Consider the following 26,403-nt stretch of genomic DNA (forward strand, 5'->3'; position numbering starts at 1 on the left):
TTGAGACCTTGCACTTTCAACCCTTTGTGCCTTCTCTAAAGCCTCAGTAAATGTAGAGATTTGGGCTGCAGCCAGGCCCTCTTGTATCTCCACATTAAGTCCTTGAACAAACCGTCTAATCCTTTTTCGCTCATTTGTCACCAGTTCGGGAGCATACTTTGAAAGTTTAGTAAATTTTCCTTCATACTCCGCTACACTAAGGGTTCCCTGTTTAAGTTTGATAAATTCATTCTCCCTCTTTTCTTGGATTAAGGGCGGAAGAAACTTTTCATTAAATTCCCTTGTGAAATTATCCCAAGTCCAAGGGGTTTGAGTTCTCTTCCATTTTCCTTTTATCAAATCCCACCAAGCACGGGCTACCCCCTCAAATTGGAAAGCAGCGAAATTCACTCGCCTATCCTCAGTGTAGTCTAAAGCAGCGAATATATTGATCATCCTTTCCAACCAATTCTCCGTCACCTCAGGATCAGGTTCGCCAAGAAACTTAGGCGGGTTAAATTTCAAGAATCTCTCTAAGGCTCTATCCATTCCTCTCTCCTGACCCCCAGGTTGGTTGAACGGTCCAGGGTCCTGTCTATCAGCCAAACGCTCTAGGATATCAGTCATCCTATTAATGGCAATAGCCACTTGATTACCCTCAATATTTTCCTGACCTTGGATCGGTGTAGTTGCCGATCCCTGGTCACCCCCTTGAGGTTGTGCCTGACTAGTCCCTCGCCCACGACCTCGACCACGGTCTCGACCACGACCTAGACCACCTCTTAGTCCTTCCATGACCTAGGCGTGTCTAGTGCAAGAAATAAATAATTATGCGATGCAAAAATAGAAAGCAGGAACCAATCAAGAAAACATTGGAATTAACAATAATTTACATTAATTAGCATATCCAGTTCATACAATTAGCAAGTCATGGGGTAGTCACAAAAAATATAGCACACAGGTGCCACAAGAGTACTTTTAGTCACAGAAGACTAAAGTAAAGCTAATGCCTCAGAAATAGGCCACACAATCATGCAAAATACAATGGTCTCACCACTTAGCATCACCCCTGCTAATACTAGTCAAAAAGGGTCAAAAGACGTCGATCAATCTAGACCTAGTCCGCAGCAGGACTATCAGGAGGAATCTCCTCCTCGAGATCCTCCACCTCAGCATCAGGAATCACCTCAGTAGCGTCCTCAACCAATCTAGTAGCATCAGCCAGGATCTCAAAAGCCCGGTTACGGACATCCCGTCCTAGTCTAGTGAGTCGAGCCCTAGTATCCCGAAACTCCTCATTAACCACTGCAGATGTGGCTACCTCCCCCTCAATCACCTCCTCGAGCTCGGCAATCCGCTCACCCTGAGCGCTAACCATCTGCCGAAACTCGTCTACCTCAGCCTGTAGATCGCGGTTGGCATCCACCAACTGACGACGCTCGTCATCCAGAGCAAGCACTAGATAGTTCGGGTAGGCGAAAGTCAACCTACACGAGCATCGAGGGTATCTATCATATGGTGAGTAGCGTACTCGAGCTCCTCCCGCTAGAGCTCGGTAGAAGATAGTCCTAAGAGTCTCATAATGACCATTCGCATGGTCATTCCCGTTAGCTGTCGGGGCTCCATTTCCGTCATCCATCCCTTCAAAATAACAATACTTTTCAGGTTAGAAACTTAAATCACTACCTAGTTCCAATATCCTGCAATGCATGCCTAACTTAATCATTGGTTCATCCCGATTGTCACTTGAGGTAGGACTAACTTAGTTGCTAGCTCGCCTCAAGTATCACTTAGGGTATGATTAAGTCATCCCGTATCGAGTCTTAAAGGTAGAGTATCTAATATGTCTCCCATATAGACCTCTAACCTGGCGCTCTGATACCAACTGTGACGCCCCCACTTCTCCCTAAGGCGAACCAAAGGGTATCCACGGGACGCCTGCCAAACTCTCGCCAGGACTCAAACAATTACATCCAACTTATATCCGAACCACACAACACAAATCGATAACTTAAATACAATAAATGCGGAAGTGTTCAAACTTAATAACAGTCATCCACTCTCCAAACCACACGTCAGTATACATAATACATTTCGTCCAAAGGTTACATTTCCATACCAAAAGTACAATCCAAAACCAAAGGCATAACCAAAAGTAATGGCAAGCCCTAAAACAAAAATATATCAAGAGGGCTGCTCCATTTTACCTCCGAATTCAAACCTGTTAAGGAAAACAAGTCTACAGGGTGAGCAAAACGCTCGTGAGGCCAAGAACACACATGCAGACACCTAGTTCAAATAACAAACCCAATTAACAATTCGGTAATAGCTTGCAAGTAATTAATAACGCCAACAAAAATGTAATCAGAAACAATTCAAGGATATAGAAGCTCTCAGGAGCTAAGTTCCACATTTGCCGATGTCATTTGTATATCTCCCCGTGATGGCTCTCCGTCACCCGGGTTGATATTTTCATATCCGTAGTTCACCACTTACTTCTCATCCGTTCACCATACACCACTTCGGGCCCGCACGACATTTATAAGGCGATACTTTACGAGTATGCCAAGCGAGATCTCTCAATAGATCAAGCTTATCATGTGAATCTCATGGTTCACCGAGGTTCCCGACCAATCCCATGCCGGCTCGGGTTCCAAGGTCGGCCTATGAGTTTGGGCGTCCCCCATGTATCATGTAAATGTCGAGGAGATTCACTCCATCGACGTATGCAATCGTAGCATACCATGTCATATATTCAAGCATTTGACAGTTTTAATCATGTATTTCAAGTCATATAAACCATGCAAAGCATGTCAAACATGAGTCATTTGTTCCAAATGAGAACGAGTGCGATTAAGTACACACTCGACTCCATTTTTCAAAATCCAATAGACTAAGCATGTAATCAGGTAAGTCAAACAGGAATCAAGTCTTTAGAGTTCAAGTAGGCATACACTTGACACTCACCAAGTTATGCAAGCAAGTAAATTGGAGGAAGAGTTCAAACTTCCACAGTAGGGTCCTCTTGGAGGTCCTCGTGCGTGCCTGAGCAAATAATAGTGAATTATCATCTATATCCCAAATAACGAGGAATAATTCGTTCACTAGTATTACTCTAGGGAATTCCGTGAAAATGAACCTCAATTACTCGTAAATCGAGATTCGAGAGAGGTTTGATAACATTCAACAATATTTAAGTCTTTATCTAGGAAATCGGGGATAAAACGTTTAGATAATATCAAAAGAATAAAGAGTTCTTGAAAAACTCTATTTTCTTGAAAGTTGGAAAATTTCAGTTTTGTTATGAATATTTGAAAAATCGTAACTCACTCGGCATAAGTCGAGAATTGGAAAAATTTATACCGTTGAAAACCTCTTAGAAAGTACTGCAAGTTCCTAGAAGACACTTTTCCATGAATCGAAGTGGAAAGTGCTCAAAAATGAGCCTAAAGTTGCTGTTCCAAATCACCCAGGATTGAGCCGGGGTTGGTTTTTCGCTAACTTTGAAAATTCGGAAGAATTCACTCGTTGCAAACCAGCCCTTGAAACTTATAGCTCAATTAGAGGTGCAAGTAAGGTTTAGGGAAGAACAAACAGATCGAGAATCGGAGTTTCGAGCACCAAGATATGGTAGCTCAAAGTTGGGAAAAATTCAAGACTGTTACAAAATTTCCAGATTTGGTTCCGACTTTGGACCTTTTGTTAAGTGTCGAAACGGACTTGGATTGACACCAAATTTTGCAGTATACTACTCCTATATGAAGGGTAACTCTCTATCAAATCTCATGGAAAAATACCCTCGGAAAGGTGGTTAATCAATCAACCAAAGTTTGGAAAATCCTTAAGGCAATCTGTCCAAAGCTAAGGTTTTCAAAAATGAGGCAGTTTCCGTGTATTGATCATAACTCCCTCAATTTAACTCGGAATTGGAAATGGTTGATAGTGTTAGAAAATACATTCATAGGGCTACAACTTCACAGAAGAAATCGTTTTAAGTTTCAGCATGCAACTAGTTCAAAATCAAGTCTCAAGTTGCAGTATCATCAAATCATTTCGGCAGAACGGAGAAACAGGACAGCCGAATTCAGATGAATGGTGTGGCTCACACACCTAAAACCAGAATGTGTATTATACACCGTTGGAAACATGGAAACGTCTAGTTTCAAATGCGGCAAACGGTACTTGATTTCAACATCGGAGTAAGGAGTTGTGGACAAAATACAAACACTGGTCTGGATTACGGCGAAACCGTTTTCCAGATTACTAGTTTTTGAAATAAATTCGTTTGACCCACCAAAACTCAGTATTTTTCAATGAAAATTTTTACACAACTATTACAACATATAGAAAACACAATCAAGCCATGAAATCCTCAAATTTCTGCATTAAAGTGATCGAACAGAACAGGGGTAAAATGGGAACTTTTTGCTTCAAGAGTTCAACAACGTTTCTGGCCACAATACACCTTTAATCTACTTCCTTAAGCTCTAATTCCGCAATAAAACCATCATCAAATATCATCACAGCCATCAACCCAAAGTGGGAGTTCATAGAGCCCACATTTCCAACAATACAAGCTACTAAAGTGAAGATTCCAACTCAAATGCATAGATCAACTTCCATAAGACAAGTTTAAGGTTCTTGATTACTACCTACTTTGATGGTTGGTTTGGACACATTTTTCGACCGTTTGAAGCTTGAAGAAACCGTGGATAGCTCCTTCCTTTTGCAGCTAAGTTGTTGTCCAAGTGAAAAGCTAAATGAATGTGAAGTTTGGTGAGAATCTATGGAAGTTTTGGTAAGGATTTGGATGAGTTTTGGAAGAAAGGAATGGTGAAGCTTCGGTTGTCCCTTGCAGCTGCTAGCCGTCCGTTGCAGTAGAAGAAATGAAATGAAATGAAATGCGGTTCTGAAGCCTTTGCGTACGAAAGACGCTTGACGTCAAATCTTTTAATACGTCAAATCAATTATAACTAGTACCCTACGCGCGCGTTTTGTGTTCGATTTCTCTTACGTTTGTTGTACTAGTGCACTAAACCTCTAAGACACTTACATTTATATAAATATTTTTCATTCTTAATTGTCCCAAAATAATGGTCCAAAGTCCCCCAATTAAGCGCGCACGTGAAACCACGTATTTCTAATTTAGGCGCAATAAAAATTGAAACCTTTGAGAAATTCCTATAACGATTGTACCACTAGCTATCACTTGTGTAATTAAACCTAAAATTGTCTATTTTAGGACCATTGTTTAGGTCTCAAATTTTGAGCTTATTGTACTCCCAATTGGCTAAAGTTTTGAGATACGTTTTCATTTTTTCACTAATTAAGCTTTTATGAAAATATTTATTTATTTATCTATATTTTTATTTTATTTTATTTTTTCGAAATGAGACATTTTAGAAATATGACGAAACTATAAAATCATGTACTTTGGTCTAATAAAGCTAGAAAATATTATTCGTGGCAATAATCCAAATAAATAATTATTTTAGCCAAAATTAGGGATTTAAAAAAAATAATAGAATTTTCGAATCCTCACAGAACAAACATGTAAAAGCACAGAACAATCTCCAATTTCTAAAGATCCCAACAGGGGTGATTCAATCCCAATTCTTGTCAGCTTTGGTAATCCCCACAGGTGAACTTCAGCTAGATGAGGCAATTTGCAGTTGTCTGATGTCAATCCTTCAAGCAAATTGCCCAACTCACTACAATTTCTGACTTTAAGGACCTCAAGTTTTTCTGGTACATGACGTGAAGATAGCATGTGTCCAAGCATGGGACACTCGCCTACTTCTAAACTTTGTAGAGACGGCATTATACACCCAATGCTTTCCAGTTTTGGTAGTTCCCACAAACGCAATGTTCGTAAGTTTGGCAATTTATGCTCTTCTACATAATCTCCAAACAAAGCCACCAAATTCTCACAAAATCTGACATGAAGAATTTCAAGCATCTGCAGCAGGTGGGATGAAAAGAAAACACTCAACAGCTTTGGGCAACAATCTAGATACAAGCACTTCAGATTCTGAAAGCTCCCCAACTGCAGGTTTTCGCTGTATATGCTCCTTAAACTCGATGCATTTGAAATCCATAAAATCTCAAGTTCTATCCCCCGTTCGCTACTGTCTACTGAGTCATTCGTCTCGATAACGAACTCCATATTTTCACATCCCTCAATCCAACAGCCTTTCAACGTCTTGATGTTGCCAGCACCTAAATCAGAAAATGATTTGAAAAACAAACTATCAAACAAGAATATATACTCAGCATTATGAAGTACAGCCTCAATGCCCTCGGAAAAACCACTCAGATGATGAATCTCCACTAACCGCCCTTGAGATTTAGAGCAATGCCTACTTAATAGATAGACATCTCTAAAAACCAATTCATCCTTGTGGAAGAGCATGTCCCCTGCACCATTTTGTACCTCAGTAGGATGAACAAAGAGATGGAAATGATTTGAGGTTGAGTCCAACACAGAAGGATTGCAGTCCAGAAATTCAAGAAATAGTGAACTGTTATAAGAAAGTAAAGATTTGCTAGTGTTTGGTACTGTTCGATCCACAATGGAGAAGGACCAATGTGATGCACTAGGCTTTTGCTTCCAGCTAGTTACCTCATTGGTGTCAGCTACTTGGATGTCTTCCTTCATACTGGGTAAAGCAAGATGTTGCAGCTGAGTCAATCTTGAGATTCCACAAGGGAGATTTTCAACTCCAGAAGTGTCAAGCAGCTTGTGGTTTTTAAAGTTTTCCAATTTTGAACAGTCCCTGAGCAACAGTTTATGCAGGTTACTCAAACTTCCTACAAACGGCAGTTGCCTCAGTGCTGTTTGAGAAAGATCACTAGTCTCAAGGTTGTGAAGTACTTCCAAGACAGGGAGAACCTCTAGTTGTCCACAGCCCCTCAAAAACAGATGCTTAAGGCTTTTGAGATTCGTTAAGGGCGGTAGCTCTTTAAGCAAGGTCTCGGAGAGGTTTAGAACCTGAAGTTTGCTCATGTGTTCTATGAAATCAGCTCCGGTAAATGATTTAACACCACTCAAATTTAGCTCCTCAAGATTTGAGAGGGAGTTGAGTTCTGGTAAGTGTACAATCTTTGTTTGAGAGAGGACAAGCTGATGAAGGCGAGGTAGATGCTCAAAAGATTTATCTTCTATCATTGTCATTGCCTTACAGTCAGATAGATCGAGCTCTTCCAATTTGCTTGAAGCCAACCTTGGCAACTTCTCCAGATTCAGACAACATGAAAGTAACAGCTGATGGAGGTTGTGGAGAGCAGAAAGGGATGGTTGATCTTTGTTCCTGACAGGTTGAGAACTCGGAGATTTTCTAAACATTCAAAGAACTTTCCTTCAATTTTTACAAGATTACAGGCACCTGAAAAATCAAGTATCTCTAGTTCTTTGGAAGATTCAATACAATTCATGTATTTTATCTCAGAGCATTTTTTCAAATAGAACTCACGAGGTTTACTGATGTTATAAGGTAATGAAGGAATAGCAGTTCCAGATAAGTCAAGGATCTTCAGACTTGTATTATTTTGAAATGACTTGTCCTGGAACTCTACTATGGTTGATCATGAAAGATCAAGAACTTGCGAATAATAGAGTTCTTGGCAACTCAATAATGACAATAACAGAACAAATAAATCAAACAGAGAGACATTCGGTCCAATTGACCTACGTCCACGGGCGAAGGGGTAGCAGATTTACTATAATAGAAAGAGAGTACAAAAGAGAGAGTACAAAACCTTAGGAAATAATTTCCAGGTCCAAAAGGCACCTAAACTGAAAACACAAAAGAGCCTAAATAGCACTAAATGTTTAATGGCCCAAAGGCCCATGACTTGCTCTTTTGGTTTGATGCCAAGTCAAAACCTCTCTTAAACTGGGGCGTGAGCCCCCTAAAAATTCTCTTGGACTGGTGCACATGACACTTGAGCTAGTGCCCATGGCACTTGGGCTGGTGCACTTAGCACACTCACTTAAGTGCACTATATTTATAACTACCGCAAGAAGAGCTTTCTTTGTTAAACTTCCGATGTGGGATACAAAGACACACTCAATAAATCTCCACTTTGGCATGTATCCAACATCGGCAAATAATAGACGAATAGCAAACAAGCTCCACTTTCTCCATAAAAGTCCCAACGGATCTCAACGAACCACAAAAGTCCCAACAAACCACCACGAGCCACCAACGAATCAGAATGCAAAAGGCTCAATAGGTCCCAACGAGCCAAATTTCACAAAAGGTTCAATAGATCCCAACGGGTTAAAAGCCACGAATATAGTAATATTGCTCCACCATCTTCTCCAAACCCTTGACGAGTTCCAACGGGCCAAATAACTCTTCTTCAACACCCAACAGAACTCCAACGAAAATTTTTTTTTTCTTCTTCACTCTCTGTAGCACCCAAAACTTGTTATTGTCATCAAGAACCCAAAATCTAACCATGACCCAAAACCTGAAGCTGAATCGGGAACCTGAAACTCTGATACCATGTAAACTAAAAAAAAGGGAGAGAAAAATACTCTTCTTCATCTCATTCTTGGACTACACAATATACAAATATATATACACAAGTGGATACTAGTATCATGTGATTATAGTATCATATATTAATTAGGTAATAGTATGATTATAGTATCATATGATTATAGTATCCACTTGTGTATATATATTTGTATATTGTGTAGTCCAAGAATGAGATGAAGAAGAGTATTTTTCTCTCCCTTTTTTTTAGTTTACATAAACATTCAAAGAACTTTCCTTCAATTTTTACAAGATTACAGGCACCTGAAAAATCAAGTATCTCTAGTTCTTTGGAAGATTCAATACAATTCATGTATTTTATCTCAGAGCATTTTTTCAAATAGAACTCACGAGGTTTACTGATGTTAAAAGGTAATGAAGGAATAGCAGTTCCAGATAAATCAAGGATCTTCAGACTTGTATTATTTTGAAATGACTTGTCCTGGAACTCTACTATGGTTGACCATGAAAGATCAAGAACTTGCAGATTAGTTAGAGACCGAATGCTGGGCACTCTATCCATGTTGGTACAACCACTAACTGATAGATGAGTAAGCTCTCCAGTTTCATGAAAAATAGGCAAAGATTTGATCTTGGAGCTTGAAGGATTTAATGTTTGAAGTTTCGGCAATGATTTCAAGTTCTTTTCTGGAAAAGTTGGCAAGGAGGCAGCACCAGAAAGATCAACAACCATAAGGTTTTGACACTCTTTCAGGCTCTGCAACTTTGTTAAATGAGAAAACCTTTTTAGAATGAGCCAGCTGAGTTCTGTAAGGTGATAAAAAGAATCAGGCATGACTTCAATCTGAAAGTCGGAGAAGTGGAGGCTACGAAGTTTCTTCAGGTGCTGAAAAAAGTTTTTGGGCATACTTTTCACCAAGCCAGAACCAGATACTTCAAGGACAGTTAATGTCACTAGTTCTCGAATGTCATCGATCTTTTCTAAGAAATCACGGTCCCTGAGCACAAGAACATTCAGTTTTTTGAAGTTGTTGAAAGAATGAGGAAAGGATGCAATTCTGAGGCTGAAAAGACGCAGAATCTGCAGCTCCTGATTGCTGAGTAAGAGATTATTTGGGTTTTCCCTGCTGAGACAGTTGCCATCTAGTAAAAATGTTAATGGTTGCTGCACTCTTTTATAACTGCCAAGTGTTCTGATCATACCATCCACCTTTGTGAGTTTTCCAATACCCTGCCAATCATTACTTTTAACAAGCACATTAGCCAACCCCAGATTAGCTGTTCCTCCATAACCACGACGATGATGATAAGAAACATCTCCAGTTACTCTCACCATGTGGACGAAATCATCATTCACTTCTTTCAACATTTGACAGTCCATGAGCTGCATCAAAATGCGGTGCCCCTCCTCATAAGCCTCCTCAAGACTATTAACAGGACCAAGATATCCTTCCAGTATCCAGTATGATATCAACTCACTGTAGTGAACAGATCCATTATCACGGAAAAAATGGCTGCCCTGCCAAGAAAAGTCAACTAAAACACCATCTGACACCTTTTCATATCCACTTAAGAGCAGCTGGGTGCAGTTGTAGTTATCACCATACCATGCTTCTTCCAAAGTGTGTTCCAGACCCTGCAGTTCAGAAACTTGTTGATGGTAACTTAATAGTTTTGCTAGCAAGGATACTTCACCAGGTGCAAGATCTGTTTTTCTATTGATGAACTTTGCAACTACACTTTCTACACCTGAAATTTCAAAAACTTTTGCCGCAGCTCCTTGCTTTAACAACAAAATTGACATTTCTGGAGTCAGTGGCATCATTTCAACCACTTTCTTACCCCCCTGGGTTTGGTGCCTTCCATCTTCATTTCTAGAAGTTATCAGCACCTTAAGTTTTTGCTGTCCATCTCCATCAGCAGCTGTTGTTGAATGGTGGTGGGAGTTCTGCTGGATAGAGTGAAAGACTTGTTCTAAGCCTCCATCCCCTTCCCTCATTTTGTTTCCTTCATCATCCGAAATTACAAGAACCCCCCGAAGAACATTATCAGCTGAAAGTCTTGCGCGTACCTTTTCTTTCAATCTCTCCAAGGTTTTCATCCTTACCAACATTATTCTCTACCTCCTGGATATCATAATTTTCCAGCTCCACAGAAGTGGAAAGTAGAGATAACTGATGAGCAATATGCTCATAAAGAGACGTCTCATCATGCCTAATACTCAGAGAAATCCAAAGTGTAATGTCAACTACTTTCTTTTTGACTGCCAGCAGACCAACTTTTCTTGCCATCCATGTTTTCCCACTTCCTGATTTCCCAGAAAGAACAATTGTTGACACATGTTTTTCCTTGAGAAGTTCAAGAATTCTTTCTGCCTGCAGTTCCACACTATTCTGGTCCATGGCCGCTGCAAGACCCCTGTTTGGTGGTATAAATGATTACTCATTTTAGAAAGAAAGAAAGAAATTGTAATACTATAGCATGAATTTGAAATCTGCTCAGGAATGAAACAATAATATTATCACCATCAGATCAAGTGCCTGACCAATTGATACAAGTTATTTGTCCACCAAATACTTTGTAACATGCTAACATTTATGTGCACATTAACATGAAGTACATGCCTATTAGCTCACGAGTGTGTGTACATGAACAAAAATTAAATGCCAAGTTTTCATTTTCCCCCTTTATTTATCTGCACATGCACCTTTTGGTTATCCATCGATCTGGTATAGATATTCCCCAGTTCCTTATAAAAGTCATGGATCATGCCCTTAATCAACATCTTAAACAGAGGAAGATTATAATGTAAAGCTAAACTACTGATGACAAAGCAATGCAATGAATACTTCTCCACTAGCTCATGGATTCCGGATATAATTGTTAGCATAGCTAAAGCAAGTGACTTCAAGGCTCTAGGGAAAGTGGTGCAGAAGATACGAATAAGTACCACAACAAAAACTAAACTAATTCTTGTTTCAAATGACCACTATTGCCTATGTTTTAATGATGCATTAATCTAAGATTAAAGAAAGGTTACATGATTAATGGCCATCTTTTCCAACATTAGTAATCCAATAAACTAATCCAGACCACTCTCCCTCCAATAAAAACTTTCAGATAGTCTTTATTGATGCTCATAAGTGGGATCTTTGATATTTTTTTTTTAGCCAAATTATCCTCCAATATAACAGCATTCTCGGTTACAGGGCTAAAAGGCACTAAATTTCATTTTCCAAACAGAATCGTAGCTTCCTGCAATTGAAGTTACAGCTTTAGCGATCAGATTTTACGTATAATTATTTCTGACCAAAATTTATGTATATCATGCATGTTGAAAAGATCCCTTTTGTATTAGTGATGATTTCTTCATGTTTTTGAAACTTCTATTGAACAATTAACCGCATAATTTTGCTACACAAAATATACTACGATACTCTAAAGTTCTGCAAAAGGGCACGCATACAACAGCTTAGTTGAACGATTTTAGCTGACATGAAAGTGAAATGACAAAGAAAGACCAAGAAAATTAAATACAAACCTGTGAATCTCTGTCTTCAGTTTCCAATTACCTGCTGCTTGTTGCTTTGTGCTTGATAGAATGATTCAGAGACTAAAAGAGTGCTTCTATGAAGAAAAAGTTTTTTCTTTCTTTTTTTTCGGTTTGGACAAGGAATATTCCAATATAATCAGATTTAACTATAAATGCCTTATTGCCAGAGTTGTTACTTTAATAAAGGAAAAGGGCGGAGGAGAAAAGGACTTGACGGTGCAGACCATACCATCCCCAAGGGACACCAAGCTCCTTTAAATTCAAGAAAGGAAGATTATGAATTTGGGGTATAGTGTAATTCCTCAGCTGAAGCTAACTTAGGTCAAGGAATATTCCAATATAATCAGATTTAACGAAATTCCTTAGTAGACAAAAATGTGATTGCTAGAGTTGTTACTTTAATAAAGGAAAAGAGCAGAAAAAGAAAAAATTGACTTGACAATGCAGAGCATATGATTCCCAAGATCCTCACTTACGAGTGTAAATTAATCAAACTACTCGACTTAGATTTGTGAGTAGGTTAGTCAAAGGTTCGACTTGAACTCGGTGTTGATCGAGTTCGAGTTGACTTTGAACTATTTCATAATGTAATTAAGTTGAGTTTGAATAAAAAAAAGTTAAAACTAAAACACTCATCAAGCCAAATAGTACATTTACAATATAGTTTATAATTATTTATTATAAAAAATATAAAATTTACTAGAAAATAAAATTTAAAAACTCAATTGGACTCGATCAAATTCGAGCAAAGCAAACTTAAACTTAAACTTAAACTTAAACTTAAACTTAAACTTAAACTTGATTTCAAGTACTTTTACTTGAGTAAAATACACTACTCGAACTCAACTCGACTCAGTAGCAACTCTCCCCTCACCCCCTTTGAATTCAAGAAAGGAAGATTATGAATTTGAGACATAGTGTGTAACTCCTCAGCTGAAGCTAACATAGGATCCTCCTTCCGCTCTTTTTCTTTTTGAAATGGGCCCCTGATCAACAGCTTTGACAGTTGGCTTGGAGCTAATGGTTAGAAGAGTTTTGGGAAAATTTTGATGTAACCGTATCAATAATGCAAAACAGTGAAAGTTTTGGGAAGAGTTTTTATGTAAATGCGAAATTGAAAACAATTTATGCTAATAAAAGAACATTTGATACTTTGTCAAATGCATTAATTATCTATTATCTTAACCCAGTAGTACCACGTCAGCTAAGACGAAATGTTACGTGTCACGTTGACGTAAGGAAATGAGACCAACCTATTGACATGGCATCTAACGTGGAATGACATGTGGAAGTATAGGAGACCACTAATTACATTGCAGTCAAGATTTTAAGACAAAATACTTCACATGAGTTTTAAACTCATGACCTTTTGTTTCAAAGAATGTAAGCAAAACTAAATTAAGTCAAAAAATAATAACGGGATTGAGTGAAATCTAATTTTCCTTTTCCTAATTCATTAAATTCAAAAATTTAAATTTTACACCAAGGAAAGTTTTTTTTTACCGTCTCTTTTCTTGTCATACTTAACTGTCAAGTATAAAATTCGAATTTTGAATATACTAGTGAAAAAGACTTTAAGAACCCTTCTCTTATCATTGTACTAACCTCAATAGTTTAACATTAAGGATTATTTTTTTTCTACTTTAAAGAATGCAAAGATTTCTTTACAAGAGGAAGTTGACACAAGTGATACATGTACAAAAAGAGAAATTCAAATTTGAAGACATTATCTATCACCCGTCTAATTATATGTATAAAAAGAAATATTTACACTGTTAGTGCAAGCAAAACTAGATATAATCTAATAGTTTAATTCATAGATATTAAAAGAATAAGTTACACAACAAATTGTTGTTGAGCTTTGATGTCTACTACCGTGTTAGCCATGACTTCTGTTTTCTTATTTAATTTTCCACTAAGGGAAAAAGATGAGATTTAAAAAATAAAGAAGGAGAAAGCAGAATTTAAACTCAAAACTTTTAAGATTTGATTGTGTTAAAACTCAAGATGCAATTCAATTGGTTAAGGAGGGAGGAGCAGAGGGAGAGAGAGAGAGGAAATGAAAAAGAGGAAAAGGCAAGATAGCGGTGGCGGCGTGCAGTTGAGGTGGGAGGGTGGTGGTAGAGGAGGGAGGTAGGCGTGTATTTTTGGGTATTTTAGAATGTGTATTTTAAAAATTTTTATGATTTTTAGAGATTAAATTATTAAAAAATTTGTAAAATAAAAACACCCCAAAAACTAGGGTGTCGAATGGAGCCAATATTTATTCTTGGTCATTTGTTTTGGGCATCTTTTAAAGCATGTTATATTACTTTTTCTATCGCACAATGTACTATAACCATGTGTATACTTTCATAATTCATTAATGATTAATTGAAAACTGAATTGGGGGACTTCTGTCACTTTAAAGCATGATTGGTTCAGAAGTACAAAAAAAAAAAAAAAAAAGCAGCTTTGGTTATGTATAATCGACAACGAATCAGCATAAAAAAAATGTAGGACGAAAGAAACAAGCCTAGGGAAGATATTTCAATCTTATGACATTGATCCTACAGTTTTTGTCTTTTGGGACCGCTAACTTTTCAATCTTGTTCCTTTTCTTCTTTAGGGGACTGCTAAACTATTCAATCTTGCTGAAGATAAAACCAAACTAGTCTTTTGTTTGACAAAGAAATTTCTCATGTGTCTTTGCTATCTATTATCACCTACGTCCAAGAGCAGGCCCTCACGAACCATCAATACACAAAAATTCTTCTGCTAAAAACGTTACTTAAAAATGGTGAAGATGATAAAATTGTATAAAATTGAGCAATTGTGCAATAATCACCTGGCGTAACACGTTTGGGAGAAGAAATCCAATATTGCCAGTAGTAGTAATAAGGTGACCGTCTTTGAATACAAAATAACAACTGGAATTCGATTTTTTGTGGATTTAATATCTATGAATGTCTTACCCATAGCTTCCCAATGATTGATCATAGAAGTTAGAGTTATCATAGAGCAATGCACAAATAACACATGATTTGGTATTTTCTTCCTTCCAATCATTTGCTTCTCACCTCTTCAAAAATTGAAAGTACAATTGAAACAAAACTATCCAATCTAAGAACATTAACTACAAAGACCATGTCAATGCTATCTCTTACTTAAGGATACGAATGTGTTTAGCTTTTGATCTTTATTATTGTTATAACAGATGCAACAAATAAGGAAACAAACAAGAACACAGGAACAGTTTTAGGGAAAATCAGATTTTATTAGGGTTGTAATCGGAATAGAATACAAACTGAAGATAAGGTATATATATATATACAACCAAACGGATTGGACCCAAAAATAGGCCCAAAACCAAGACCCAAAATAAAACACACCCCCGAATAACTCAGCGAAGGTCGAAGATCTAATTCAAGGCTGTAGCGGCCCCACTTCCCCCTAAGACGAACCAAAGGGTTGGCGGGTCGCCTGCCTAACTCTCCCCAGGACTCACTCACTCTAGCAACTAATATCACCAAACATAAATCGAAAATAAACCTTACTCCTCGAGCAAGTTAAGTACTTAAATAAATCATACAATTCAACTTATACAGTCCGAAAATACAATTCCAAGTACCAACGAAAACGTCGAGCTTAAAATACTTAATTTACAATTTAAAGTTCCTAATCCAGGGCACAGAAGCACCACAGGATTCACATTTTCCCAAAGGCACAAGAAAATCATCCAAAAGATATTAAAGTATCTCCCAAAGTACAATTACAAAAGTGGGCATTCAAAATATAACATTTCTTTTTTAGTTCTCCAAGGCTTCATGCATTTCAGAACCTGTCAAGGAAAAAAAATTGGAAGCGATGAGCCAATAGTTCAGTGGTGCTTCGAAACATGCAATTCACATAGGGCAATTTAACAAGTACAAATGGACAAGTAAGCAATTAACAATTTAGGAAAACGAGGTAACATGACAAAAAAAGGATACGGGGCTCTCAGGAGCCAAAGTCCTCGCGCTTGATCAAGTAATTTATAGTAGTTGACACTCCGTCAACTTTCACAACCTATTCTCCATGTAGACATTTTCCCCAATCTACACGTCTCCTATCAACGACTTCCCCCTTATTTTCGGGCCCGTCTCCAACATGAATTTTGCAAGCACTTTTACCAAGATGGCAGAGAGGTACCTCCCACTCTAATAGAGCGTGGTACGTGCATCCGTTTGGTTTATTTAGTCGACGAGACCACGCTCCAATCGACATTACAACACTTGTACTTGTGGTATTTCACGCAATCACATAGCATATAACATTTCATGGTATCTCTAGCAAGTACTTTTAACAAGTAGTTCAACTAGCAATTAAACACGATTCATGCAAAAGATACTCACCTTAAGTGAAGTGTCTAGAATTCCAAACTTTGACCGAGGTTGTGCCCTTCACCAACTCCTAAAAACATACAAATAATTCACGTAAATTTCTACTTTTGAGTTGGCGAGTTTACTCAAGTCTTCTAGCATTTAATTTCACTCAAAAATCCCAAACTAGCATTAATTGTTTTCTCAAAGTGAAATCCACAAATTTCAAGTGAAATTAAATTTTGAGGTTTCTTTAAAACAAAAAACTTGCTAAATTCGTCAAATATTCCAATAACCAAGTTCTAGAGTCGTATAAGCAATTAACATCCCTTTGGTGTCACAAGTTGAGAAAAATCACATTTAACCATTTAGAAGAATTTTCCCCTCTAATTTTCCCCAAAAATATCTTGGGAAATTCTTTTAAGAGGAAATCATATAAACCAAGTAAAACTAGCCGTTGGAATTTCTATAAAATAGAAACTCCTTAAGTTTGCCAGATTCCATTGATCAACTTGGTTCAAGAATTTTCATGAAGGCAAAAACTTGAGTTTTCAAGAAAATTTCCAAATTTAGCATATTTCTCGAAATAGGGCATTTGGTCTAATAAAATTCAAGGTTATTGACTCAAAATGGACCTAGTAACAAAGGTTAATGCTAGAAAACATTTTCGGGACAATTTAGTTCACATTTAATCAAAATGAAATCCAAACGTCAAAATTATTTCTAATTTCAAACAAAATTTCTGTTTTGGTAGTCTCGTGAAGAATAAAATTTTGGCCCACTTTTCAACGTAAACTCTACTAGATTTTGTCCCCAAATGGAGTTATACACACCCCTTAACTAAACACAAGTCAAATTGGGTTCGTGTTAATGTGAAAATTATTCAACATGTCTCATGCAAAGTTGGGAAAATTTTCAAGTGCATTCGGTACAAGCAGTCCATTTCCTCTTCAATTTGTCCAAAACTTTTCAACTACCCAAAAGCTACATTTTCCCCCAAACAATACTACACATATTGGTAAACATGTAAACAGCCCAAATAGTTCACAAATTTGTCGAAATCAATCCCCAAAAATTCGACCAAAATCTGGAAAATTTCCAGAATTTTCGGGTAGCTCAAGGGGCATTTTTCTCTTTGATTTTTCAATGAAATTTCCCATTGTACCAAAGCTGCATTTTCACCAAAACTACTCTACACATATAGGTGAACATATACATGATTTAAATAGCCCAATAACTTCACAAAATCCAGCTCAAAAATTCGGGTAAAAATGGAAGAAAATCAAGCCTGTTTGTGCGGCTATAGCAGAGCAGAATTTTCTCCTCTTTTTGCTCAACCATTTTCAACTTATAAGTCATACTTTAAGTCCATAACAATCACAACTAACTAGTCTAACCTCCCAACAAGCAATCCAGTTCATTACCTAAGTAAAAATTGCAAAACAACAACCGGTAACCAAGCTAGAATTTTGCCTTCCCATTTCGGCCAGCTCTCCATTTTCATTCTTAAAATTTCCCAAACATTTACCCACCACAAAACACACATATAAACATATAAAACACCTCTAACTTCATCAATCATTAGCTTAGAGGTTCAGTAACCCAACAAGTTTCACCAACGCAAGTTAACATTTCAAGAACCACAAGCTGCAAAATCTGAAATTTTTGGCTAAGGTGCTAAACTGGAGTTTGTTACCTTCAAGTGCGTTGTTTACTAGCTAAATGTATTGTTTAGTTCCTCAAGTTGATCCTAGAACCACAGAGGATCAGCCAGCTCCCTTGCTCTCTGTTTCCCTCTCGGTCTGGTCAATCACCGCAGCAGCACAGCAGTGACTGAAGATGAAGAGGGCTGGGGTTCTGGGGTTTTTGGTGAGATTGAGGTGGTTCTGTGGTTGGTGGAAGGAAGAAATAGGAAGCTGGTTTTTCTCCTTCATCCTGGTTCGAACAACCCAGCAGTAGTAGCAGTGGCAGGAGCAGCGAGATTAGCAGCAGCAACAACGATCCTCTCCTTCCTCTTGCTCGATCTGGACAGCAGCAAGAAGTGGAGGTGGAAGCTGAAAAGGGAAGCTTGAAGACTGGGTGTGAGTGGCTGAAGATGAGAGGCTGTTGGAGCTTGGAAGGCAGCGGTTTCTGCTTCTTCTTGCAACAGAGGAGCGGAAGTTTAGAGGGGTAAGAAAAGGGTGGTAGCTGGTGACAAGATGGGAGGAAAATTGTGGTAGTCTAGGGAGTAGTCTAATTGACTTTTGGGCATGCTAATAATGGTGGAAAAATTTTGAATTGAATCGCGTTTACGCGCGAGAATTTTCTCTACTGATAGGAATTCCCCATTTAACACATTCTCAAATTAGTTGTACATTTTTATAACCTCTACATATCTTACATTTCAACTTAGGGCTACATTGCGCGTCAATGTGCAAAAATTTACCCTAATGCTTAGTCAAACGCGAATCGTCAAATAAATTTTTAAAAATTCATGTAAATTAAAATATAACATTTTTATAAGTGAAAACATCATTACTAATATAAATACACATTATTAAATATAAATACATATTATTTAATAATTTCAACATTTAAATAATATTTTAATTTTAATTTTCAAAAATTAATGAAATTTTGAGATCCTCACATCCTTCCCCCCTTAAAAAAATTTTGTCCTCAAAATTCTTACCTGTTCAAGTGAATAACTCTGGGTATTGGTCCTTCATGTCCTTCTCTACCTCCCAAGTTGCCTTTTCGACGTCGTGATTTCTCCACAAGACTTTGACTAAAGCAATCTTCTTATTTCTCAATTCTTTAATTTCTCGATCCAAAATCTTAACTGGTCGCTCCTCATAGGTCAAAGACTCGTCTACTTCAACTTTATCTAATTGAATCACATGACTTGGGTCGGGATGATATTTCTTCAGCATAGATACGTGGAAGACATTATGAATCTTGCTCATACTAGGAGGTAAATCCAGCTGATAAGCCACTTTTCCAACTCGTTTAAGAATTTCAAAGGGTCCAATGTACCTCGGCATTAATTTCTTTCCCTTCTTGGATACTACCCCTCATTTCATAGGTTTCACTCTTAGAAAGACTTTGTCCCTTACGTCAAATTCCAAGTCTTTTCTTCGGTTATCCGCGTAACTCTTCTGACGACTTTGAGCGGTCTGAAGTCTTTCCCTAACCAGTTTAACCTTCTCGTAAGCTTCTTCGATCCATGGGATAGCTGTCGGATCTAAAACTCTTTTCTCTCCTATTTCATCCCAATGAATCGGGGATCGACACCTTCTACCATAAAGCGCCTCATACGGTGCCATTTGGATTGAACTCTGATAACTGTTATTATAAGTAAACTCTGCCAACGTCATGTATTGGCTCCAACTCCCTCCGAAATCTAATATACAGGATTTTAACATGTCCTCTAGGGTTTGTATGGTCCTCACCGACTGTCCATTTGTTTGTGGATGATATGCAGTGCTCAACTTCAACTTAGTCCCCAAAGTCTCCTGAAATTTCTGCCAAAAGCGGGAAACGAATCTAGGGTCTCGATCAGATACTATACTTACAGGAATCCCATGCAATCTCATAATTTCTTCTGTGTACAACTTGGCTAATTTCTCCAAAGAGTAACTCATATTCACCGGTAAGAAATGTGCAGATTTAGTAAGCCTATCCACTATCACCCAAACCGCATCATGTCCCCTTTGACTTCTAAGTAAACCCGTCACAAAATGCATGGTAATATGCTCCCATTTTAAATCAGGGATTTCTAAAGGTTGTAACAAACCAAAAGGCTTTTGATGTTCTGCCTTAACCTGCTGACATACTAGACAAGTCTGTACAAATTTCGCCACATCCCTTTTTAAGCCATCCCATCAATAAAGCCCTTTCACATCCTGATACATCTTGTTAACTCTAAGGTGAATAGTATACTTGGATCGATGTGACCCCTCTAGAATTTCTCTTTTCAAACCCTCTTCACTAGGTACTACTATTCGATCCCTAAATCTCAAAATGCCTTCAGGTCCTAACTTAAAATCTAGGGTTTCCCCCCTTTTTACTTTTTCCAAATAACCTTGTACTACCGGATCCTTCCCTTGAGCCTCCTTAATTCTTTCTAACAAAGGAGATTTTAAGGATAGATTTCCAAACAAGATTTTCAACTTTTCTAAACGAGAATTCCAACCACTCGTTTCTTCTAACATATCCCATTCTCTCACCATTAGACCCGCTACTTGAGCCCTTCTATTTAGTGCATCTGCAACCACATTTGCTTTTTCAGGGTGATAATTGATTGAACAATCATAATTCTCAAGAAATTCTACCCAACGCCTCTGTCGCAAGTTCAACTCCTTTTGTGAAAACAAGTACTTAAGACTTTTATGGTCGGTGAATACCTCAAATGTCACCCCATACAAGTAATGTCTCCACTTCTTCAAAGCAAAAATAACAGCAGTTAGCTCTAGGTCATGGGTCGGGTAATTCATATCATGAGGTTTCAATTTCCTAGAAGTATAGGCCACAACTTTTCCCTTTTGCATTAGAACACAACCTAACCCTTCTTTAGAAGTATCGGAATATACTACATACCCATCAACTCCCTCAGGTAGGGCTAACACTGGAGGCGTAGTCAATCGCCTCTTCAATTCTTGAAAGCTCGCTTCACATTTAGGGTTTCAAATGAACTTATGATTTTTCTTAGTTAACTCCGTCATTGGCCCAGTAATTTTTGAGAAATCTTTTATAAAACGACAGTAATAACCCGCCAATCCCAAGAAACTTTCTAATTTCAGTTGGATTCTCTGGTTGTTTCCACAAAGTAACTGCCTCCACTTTAGTTGGATCCACCGCGATTCTATTCTTAGAAATTTTATGACCCAGAAAAGAAATTTCTTCTAGCTAACATTCACACTTACTGAACTTAGCGTAAAACTTGTGTTCCCTCAACACTTGTAAAACTATCTCCAAGTGCTTGGCGTGATCCTCTCGGGTCTTAGAATATACTAGAATATCATCTATGAATACTACCACAAATTGGTCCAAATATTTCTTAAAGATTCTCTGCATTAGATCCATGAAAGCAGTTGGAGCATTGGTTAACCCAAAGGGCATTACCGCAAATTCAAAGTACCCATATCTATAATTAAAAGCAATCTTAGGTATGTCTTCTTTTTTAATCCTCAATTGATAGTACCCTTGTCTCAAATCTAACTTAGAGTATACCACTGATCCTTGCAATTGGTCAAATAATCCATCAATCAATGGCAAAGGGTACTTATTCTTAATAGTCACCTCATTCAAACCTCGATAGTCAATGCACAATCTCAAACTCCCGTCCTTTTTCTTTACAAACAAAACTGGAGCTCCCCACGGTGAGTCACTTCTTTAATAAAACCTCTTTCTAGCAGGTCCTGCAACTGGATCTTTAGTTCTTTCAACTCCGCAGGAGCCATTCTATAAGGAGTCTTTGAAATTGGGGCTACTCTTGGAACTAAATCAATTTTAAACTCTATCTCCCTTTCAGGTGGCAAAGATGTTAATTCTTCCGGGAAGACATCCGAAAAATCTCGCACGATTGGCACATCTTCGAATTTCACTTGATCACTAGGGGCGTTAATTAAGAAACCTAAGAAACCCTGGACTCCCTTGTGAAGCATTTTCCTAGCTCGAATCCCTGAAATCAAAACAGACGAAGCTAATCTACCCCTTACATCTAGCTTGAGAGTTGCCTCGCCTGGGATGCAAAATTCCACCACTTTAGCTCTACAATCTAGCTTAGCATGGTGGTAAGACAAAAAGTCTATTCCTATAATCACATCATACCCCTTAAGGTCCAAACTCACCAAGTCAACTAGTATTTTTCGATCTCCAACCCAAAATTCACACTCCTTATACACTAAACTAGTGAGCATGCTCTTATTACCCGTAGGAGTCCTAACTTCCAAATCATAGGGTAATCGTACAGGCTTTACATCAATTCCACACATAAAAGCAAGATTAACAAACGAATGAGTTGCACCAGGATCAATTAAAACCTTAGCTAATCGATGAAAGATTGGAAGTGTACCTTCGACTACCTCCGAAGGGTCAGGTACAGGTTGACTATCTAGGGCATAAACCCTGGCCGGGACCTTTGGCCGACTCCCTCCAGAAGCAGTTTGCCTAGAACTTGTGGCACCTCCTTGGCTTCCCCCATTCTCGGAAATCTTAGGACAATTAGCAATTTGGTGCTCAGCACTCCCACACTTGAGGCACTTACCATCCTTTCTCCAGCACTCATTTGCAGTATGATTGGCTTTTCCACAGTAACCACAGGTTATCTGAGGGGTTGACACTTGTACACCTTGTGGAGCACTCCTAGGAGGTCCCCTTCCACTTTGACCTCCTCTCACTCCAGATCCTCTCGCCCCAGGGCCTCTAGCTCCAGCACTCCTTGCTAAAGCACCTCTCGATGCACTAGGGATATTCACTACCTCAGTTTCTCTACCCATCTTAGGCGGTGGGGCACTTGTGAAAATTGGGTCCCTGCTACCACTAGGGGCATTCCTTTTCCTAACAAAGAATGACCTAAATTGGGCTCTAACCGTCTCAAACCTCTGAGCTTTCTCTACGGCATCACTATACGTGTTAATTTGAGCAGTTGCTCGCCCCTCTTGAATCTCCACATTGAGCCCTTGCACAAATCTTCTAATGCATCTCTGATCAGTGGCTATCAGGTCAGGGGCATATCGTGCTAATTTAGTAAAGTTGGTCTCATACTCTGCTACACTCATGGCCTCTTACTTTCACTTAATAAAGTCATCCTCCCTTTTCTCTTGAACTAGAGGTGGAAGAAATTTGGTATTAAACTCATGGGTGAAGTTTGCCTAAGTACTAGGGGTATGGTCTCTATCCCACTTATCCTTAATTAGATTTCACCAAGACCGTGTAGCTCCGTCAAATTGAAATGACGCAAAAGTCACATTCCGCGTCTCAGTGTAATCCAATGTGGCAAAAATATCAGATATTCTCTCCCACCATCCCTCAGCTATTTCAAGCTCTGACCCACCTTGAAACTTAGGCGGCCCAAACTTCAGGAACCTCTCCAAGGCCCTATCTTCAATATCTACCTGCCTCCCAGGTTGTTGATGCACTGGTCCAGGACCTTGACGGTCCGTCAAACGCTCTAGCACTTCGATTATTCTATTAATAGTGGTGGCCATTTGATCTCCGCCCCCGCCCTCGGGTCCCCGATTTTGGTTCACTTCCGATGCTCTATCGCCCCCTTGATCACGAAGGGGTTCAGCCCGTCTCCCTCGACCTCGACCTCGACTTCGGCCCCGGCCTCTACCACGGGGATCCATACCTAATTATGCCTAACGCAAGACAAGAAGTAAGTATGCAGAAATTTACGCAAAGTCTAAAGAGCAACGCAGGAAATTACGAAAAATTGAGAAGCAAAGTAGAAAATTATGCCAAATGAAGATCAACTTGAGGGCGATAAAAATAACTACAACTAACACATATATTAACATTCGAAATTCCTACAATTAGCATTTCGTTGGGATTTTACAAAAATATAGCACAAATGTGCTACAAGGTGCAACTAGTCATTCATAATTAAAAGAAGTGCAACACCACAAAAGCAAGCCATATAGTTACAAAAATACAATGGCCCAAGAGTTAGCACCATCTCAACCAATGTTTACAGATTACAAGTCAAAAGAGAGTTTAACTAAGCCTAGTCCTCAGCGGGCCCATCAGATGGATTCCCCTCATCAGGATCCTCTTCTGGATCCTCCTCCGGGTCCTCCTCTGGATCCTCCTCAGCACTAGGAGCTACCTCTGAGACCTCGTCTATCATCTTATCCACCAACATGGTAGCATCCGCTAATATCCCAAAAGCTCGCTCATGAACCATGTCTCTCATCCTAGCCAGGCTGTCCCTCGCTCTCTGCAGCTTCTCACGGTCTGCCTCAACCCTAACTCTCTCCTCTATCACCCGTCCAGTCAGCTCTGTTACCCTATTCTACAGATGAGTCACCATGGTACCTAACTCATCCACGTCCTGAATCAGGGTCAGGTTGGAATTCACCAATTGGCAGCGCTCATTGTCTATAGCCAGAACTAAGCGGTTGGGATAGGAGAAAGTCAACCTACAGTCACACCTAGGGACTCGGGTGGCGGGCGAGTACTGAAGGCGAGCTCCACCACCCAGAACTCGGTAAGAAATAGGCCTAAGAGGCGACACGTGACCATTCGCGTGCCCGTTACCATTAGCAGCATGTCCATTCCTGTTAGGGTTCTCCATACCTACAAAACAGCCAAAACTTTTAAAGTTAGACATTTGCACCATTAACCTAATCAATTACACCTAAGAACACCTAAGTATCTCATTCCTATTCCTAGGAATAAAATACCTAACAATTCTCCCAAATACGTTCTAACCTAATGTTCTGATACCACCTGTAGCGGCCCCACTTTCCCCTAAGGCGAACCAAAGGGTTGGCGGGTCGCCTGCCTAACTCTCGTCAGGACTCACTCACTCTAGCAATTAATATCACCAAACATAAATCGAAAATAAACCTTACTCCTTGAGCAAGCTAAGTACTTAAATAAATCATACAATTCAATTTATACAGCCCGAAAATACAATTCCAAGTACCAACGAAAACGTCAAGCTTAAAATACTTAATTTATAATTTAAAGTTCCTAATCCAGGGCACAGAAGCACCACAGGATTCACATTTTCCCAAAGGCACAAGAAAATCATCCAAAAGATATTAAAGTATCTCCCAAAGTACAATTACAAAAGTGGGCATTCAAAATATAACATTTCTTTTCTAGTTCTCCAAGACTTCATGCATTTCAGAACCTGTCAAGGAAAACAAATTGGAAATGATGAGCCAATAGCTCAGTGGTGCCTCGAAACATGCAATTCACATAGGGCAATTTAACAAGTACAAATGGACAAGTAAGCAATTAACAATTTAGAAAAACGAGGTAACATGACAAAAAAAGGATACGGGGCTCTCAGGAGCCAAAGTCCTCGCGCTTGATCAGGTAATTTATAGTAGTTGACACTCCGTCAACTTTCACTACCTAATTTCCATGTAGATATTTTCCCTAATCTACACGTCTCCTAGCAACAACTTCCCCCTTATTTTCGGGCCCGTCTCCAACACGAATTTTGCAAGCACTTTTACCAAGACGGCAGAGAGGTACCTCCCACTGTAATAGAGAGTGGTACGTGCATCCGTTTGGTTTATTTAGTCGACGAGACCACGCTCCAATCGACATTACAACACTTGTACTTATGGTATTTCAAGCAATCACATAGCATATAACATTTCATGGTATCTCTAGCAAGTACTTTTAACAAGTAGTTCAACTAGCAATTAAACGCGATTCATGCAAAAGACACTCACCTTAAGTGAAGTGTCTAGAATTCCAAACTTTGACCGAGGTTGTGCCCTTCACCAACTCCTAAAAACATACAAATAATTCACGTAAATTTCTACTTTTGAGTTGGCGAGTTTACTCAAGTCTTCTAGCATTTAATTTCACTCAAAAATCCCAAACAAACTCAAGTCTTATAGCATTTAATTTCACTCAAAAATCCCAAACTAGCATTAATCGTTTTCTCAAAGTGAAATCCACAAATTTCAAGTGAAATTAAATTTTGAGGTTTTTTTAAAACCAAAAACTTGCTAAATTGGTCAAATATTCCAATAATCAAGTTCTAGAGTCGTATAAGCAATTAACACCCCTTTGGTGTTACAAGTTGAGAAAAATCACATTTAACCATTTAGAAGAATTTTCCCCTCTAATTTTCCCCAAAAATATCTTGAAAAATTCTTTTAAGAGGAAATCATATAAACCAAGTAAAACTAGCCGTTGGAATTTCTATAAAATAGAAACTCCTTAAGTTTGCCAGATTCCATTGACCAACTTGGTTCAAGGATTTTCATGAAGGCAAAAACTTGAGTTTTCAAGAAAATTTCCAAATTTGGCATATTTCTCGAAATAGGGCATTTGGTCTAATAAAATTCAAGGTTAT

General features: G+C 38.6%; 3 protein-coding genes across 3 annotated transcripts; all 3 read right to left on the reverse strand.

Moving 5' to 3' along the window:
* Positions 1-8,465: 8,465 nt before the first annotated feature.
* On the reverse strand, positions 8,466-12,240 carry LOC113706585 (probable disease resistance protein At5g45510). Its single transcript, XM_027228509.2, has 2 exons — positions 12,025-12,240; positions 8,466-10,901 (listed from the first exon to the last, which is right to left on the reverse strand). Exon 2 carries the CDS (start codon positions 10,594-10,596, stop codon positions 8,629-8,631), a length of 1,968 nt encoding a protein of 655 aa, XP_027084310.1. The 5' UTR covers positions 10,597-10,901; positions 12,025-12,240; the 3' UTR covers positions 8,466-8,628.
* A 6,811-nt stretch (positions 12,241-19,051) lies between these two features.
* LOC113705708 (uncharacterized) lies at positions 19,052-19,399 on the reverse strand. The gene has a single exon (XM_027227627.2). The coding sequence runs from the start codon at positions 19,397-19,399 to the stop codon at positions 19,052-19,054; it is 348 nt and encodes a 115-aa protein (XP_027083428.1).
* A 30-nt stretch (positions 19,400-19,429) lies between these two features.
* On the reverse strand, positions 19,430-23,137 carry LOC140013346 (uncharacterized). The gene is made up of 3 exons (XM_072062600.1): positions 21,760-23,137; positions 20,450-21,024; positions 19,430-20,179 (listed from the first exon to the last, which is right to left on the reverse strand). Exons 1-3 carry the CDS (start codon positions 23,135-23,137, stop codon positions 19,430-19,432), a joined length of 2,703 nt encoding a protein of 900 aa, XP_071918701.1.
* Positions 23,138-26,403: the final 3,266 nt, after the last annotated feature.

This window comes from Coffea arabica, chromosome 8c, assembly GCF_036785885.1.
Source record: "Coffea arabica cultivar ET-39 chromosome 8c, Coffea Arabica ET-39 HiFi, whole genome shotgun sequence".
In the NCBI taxonomy this organism is placed as follows: domain Eukaryota; kingdom Viridiplantae; phylum Streptophyta; class Magnoliopsida; order Gentianales; family Rubiaceae; genus Coffea; species Coffea arabica.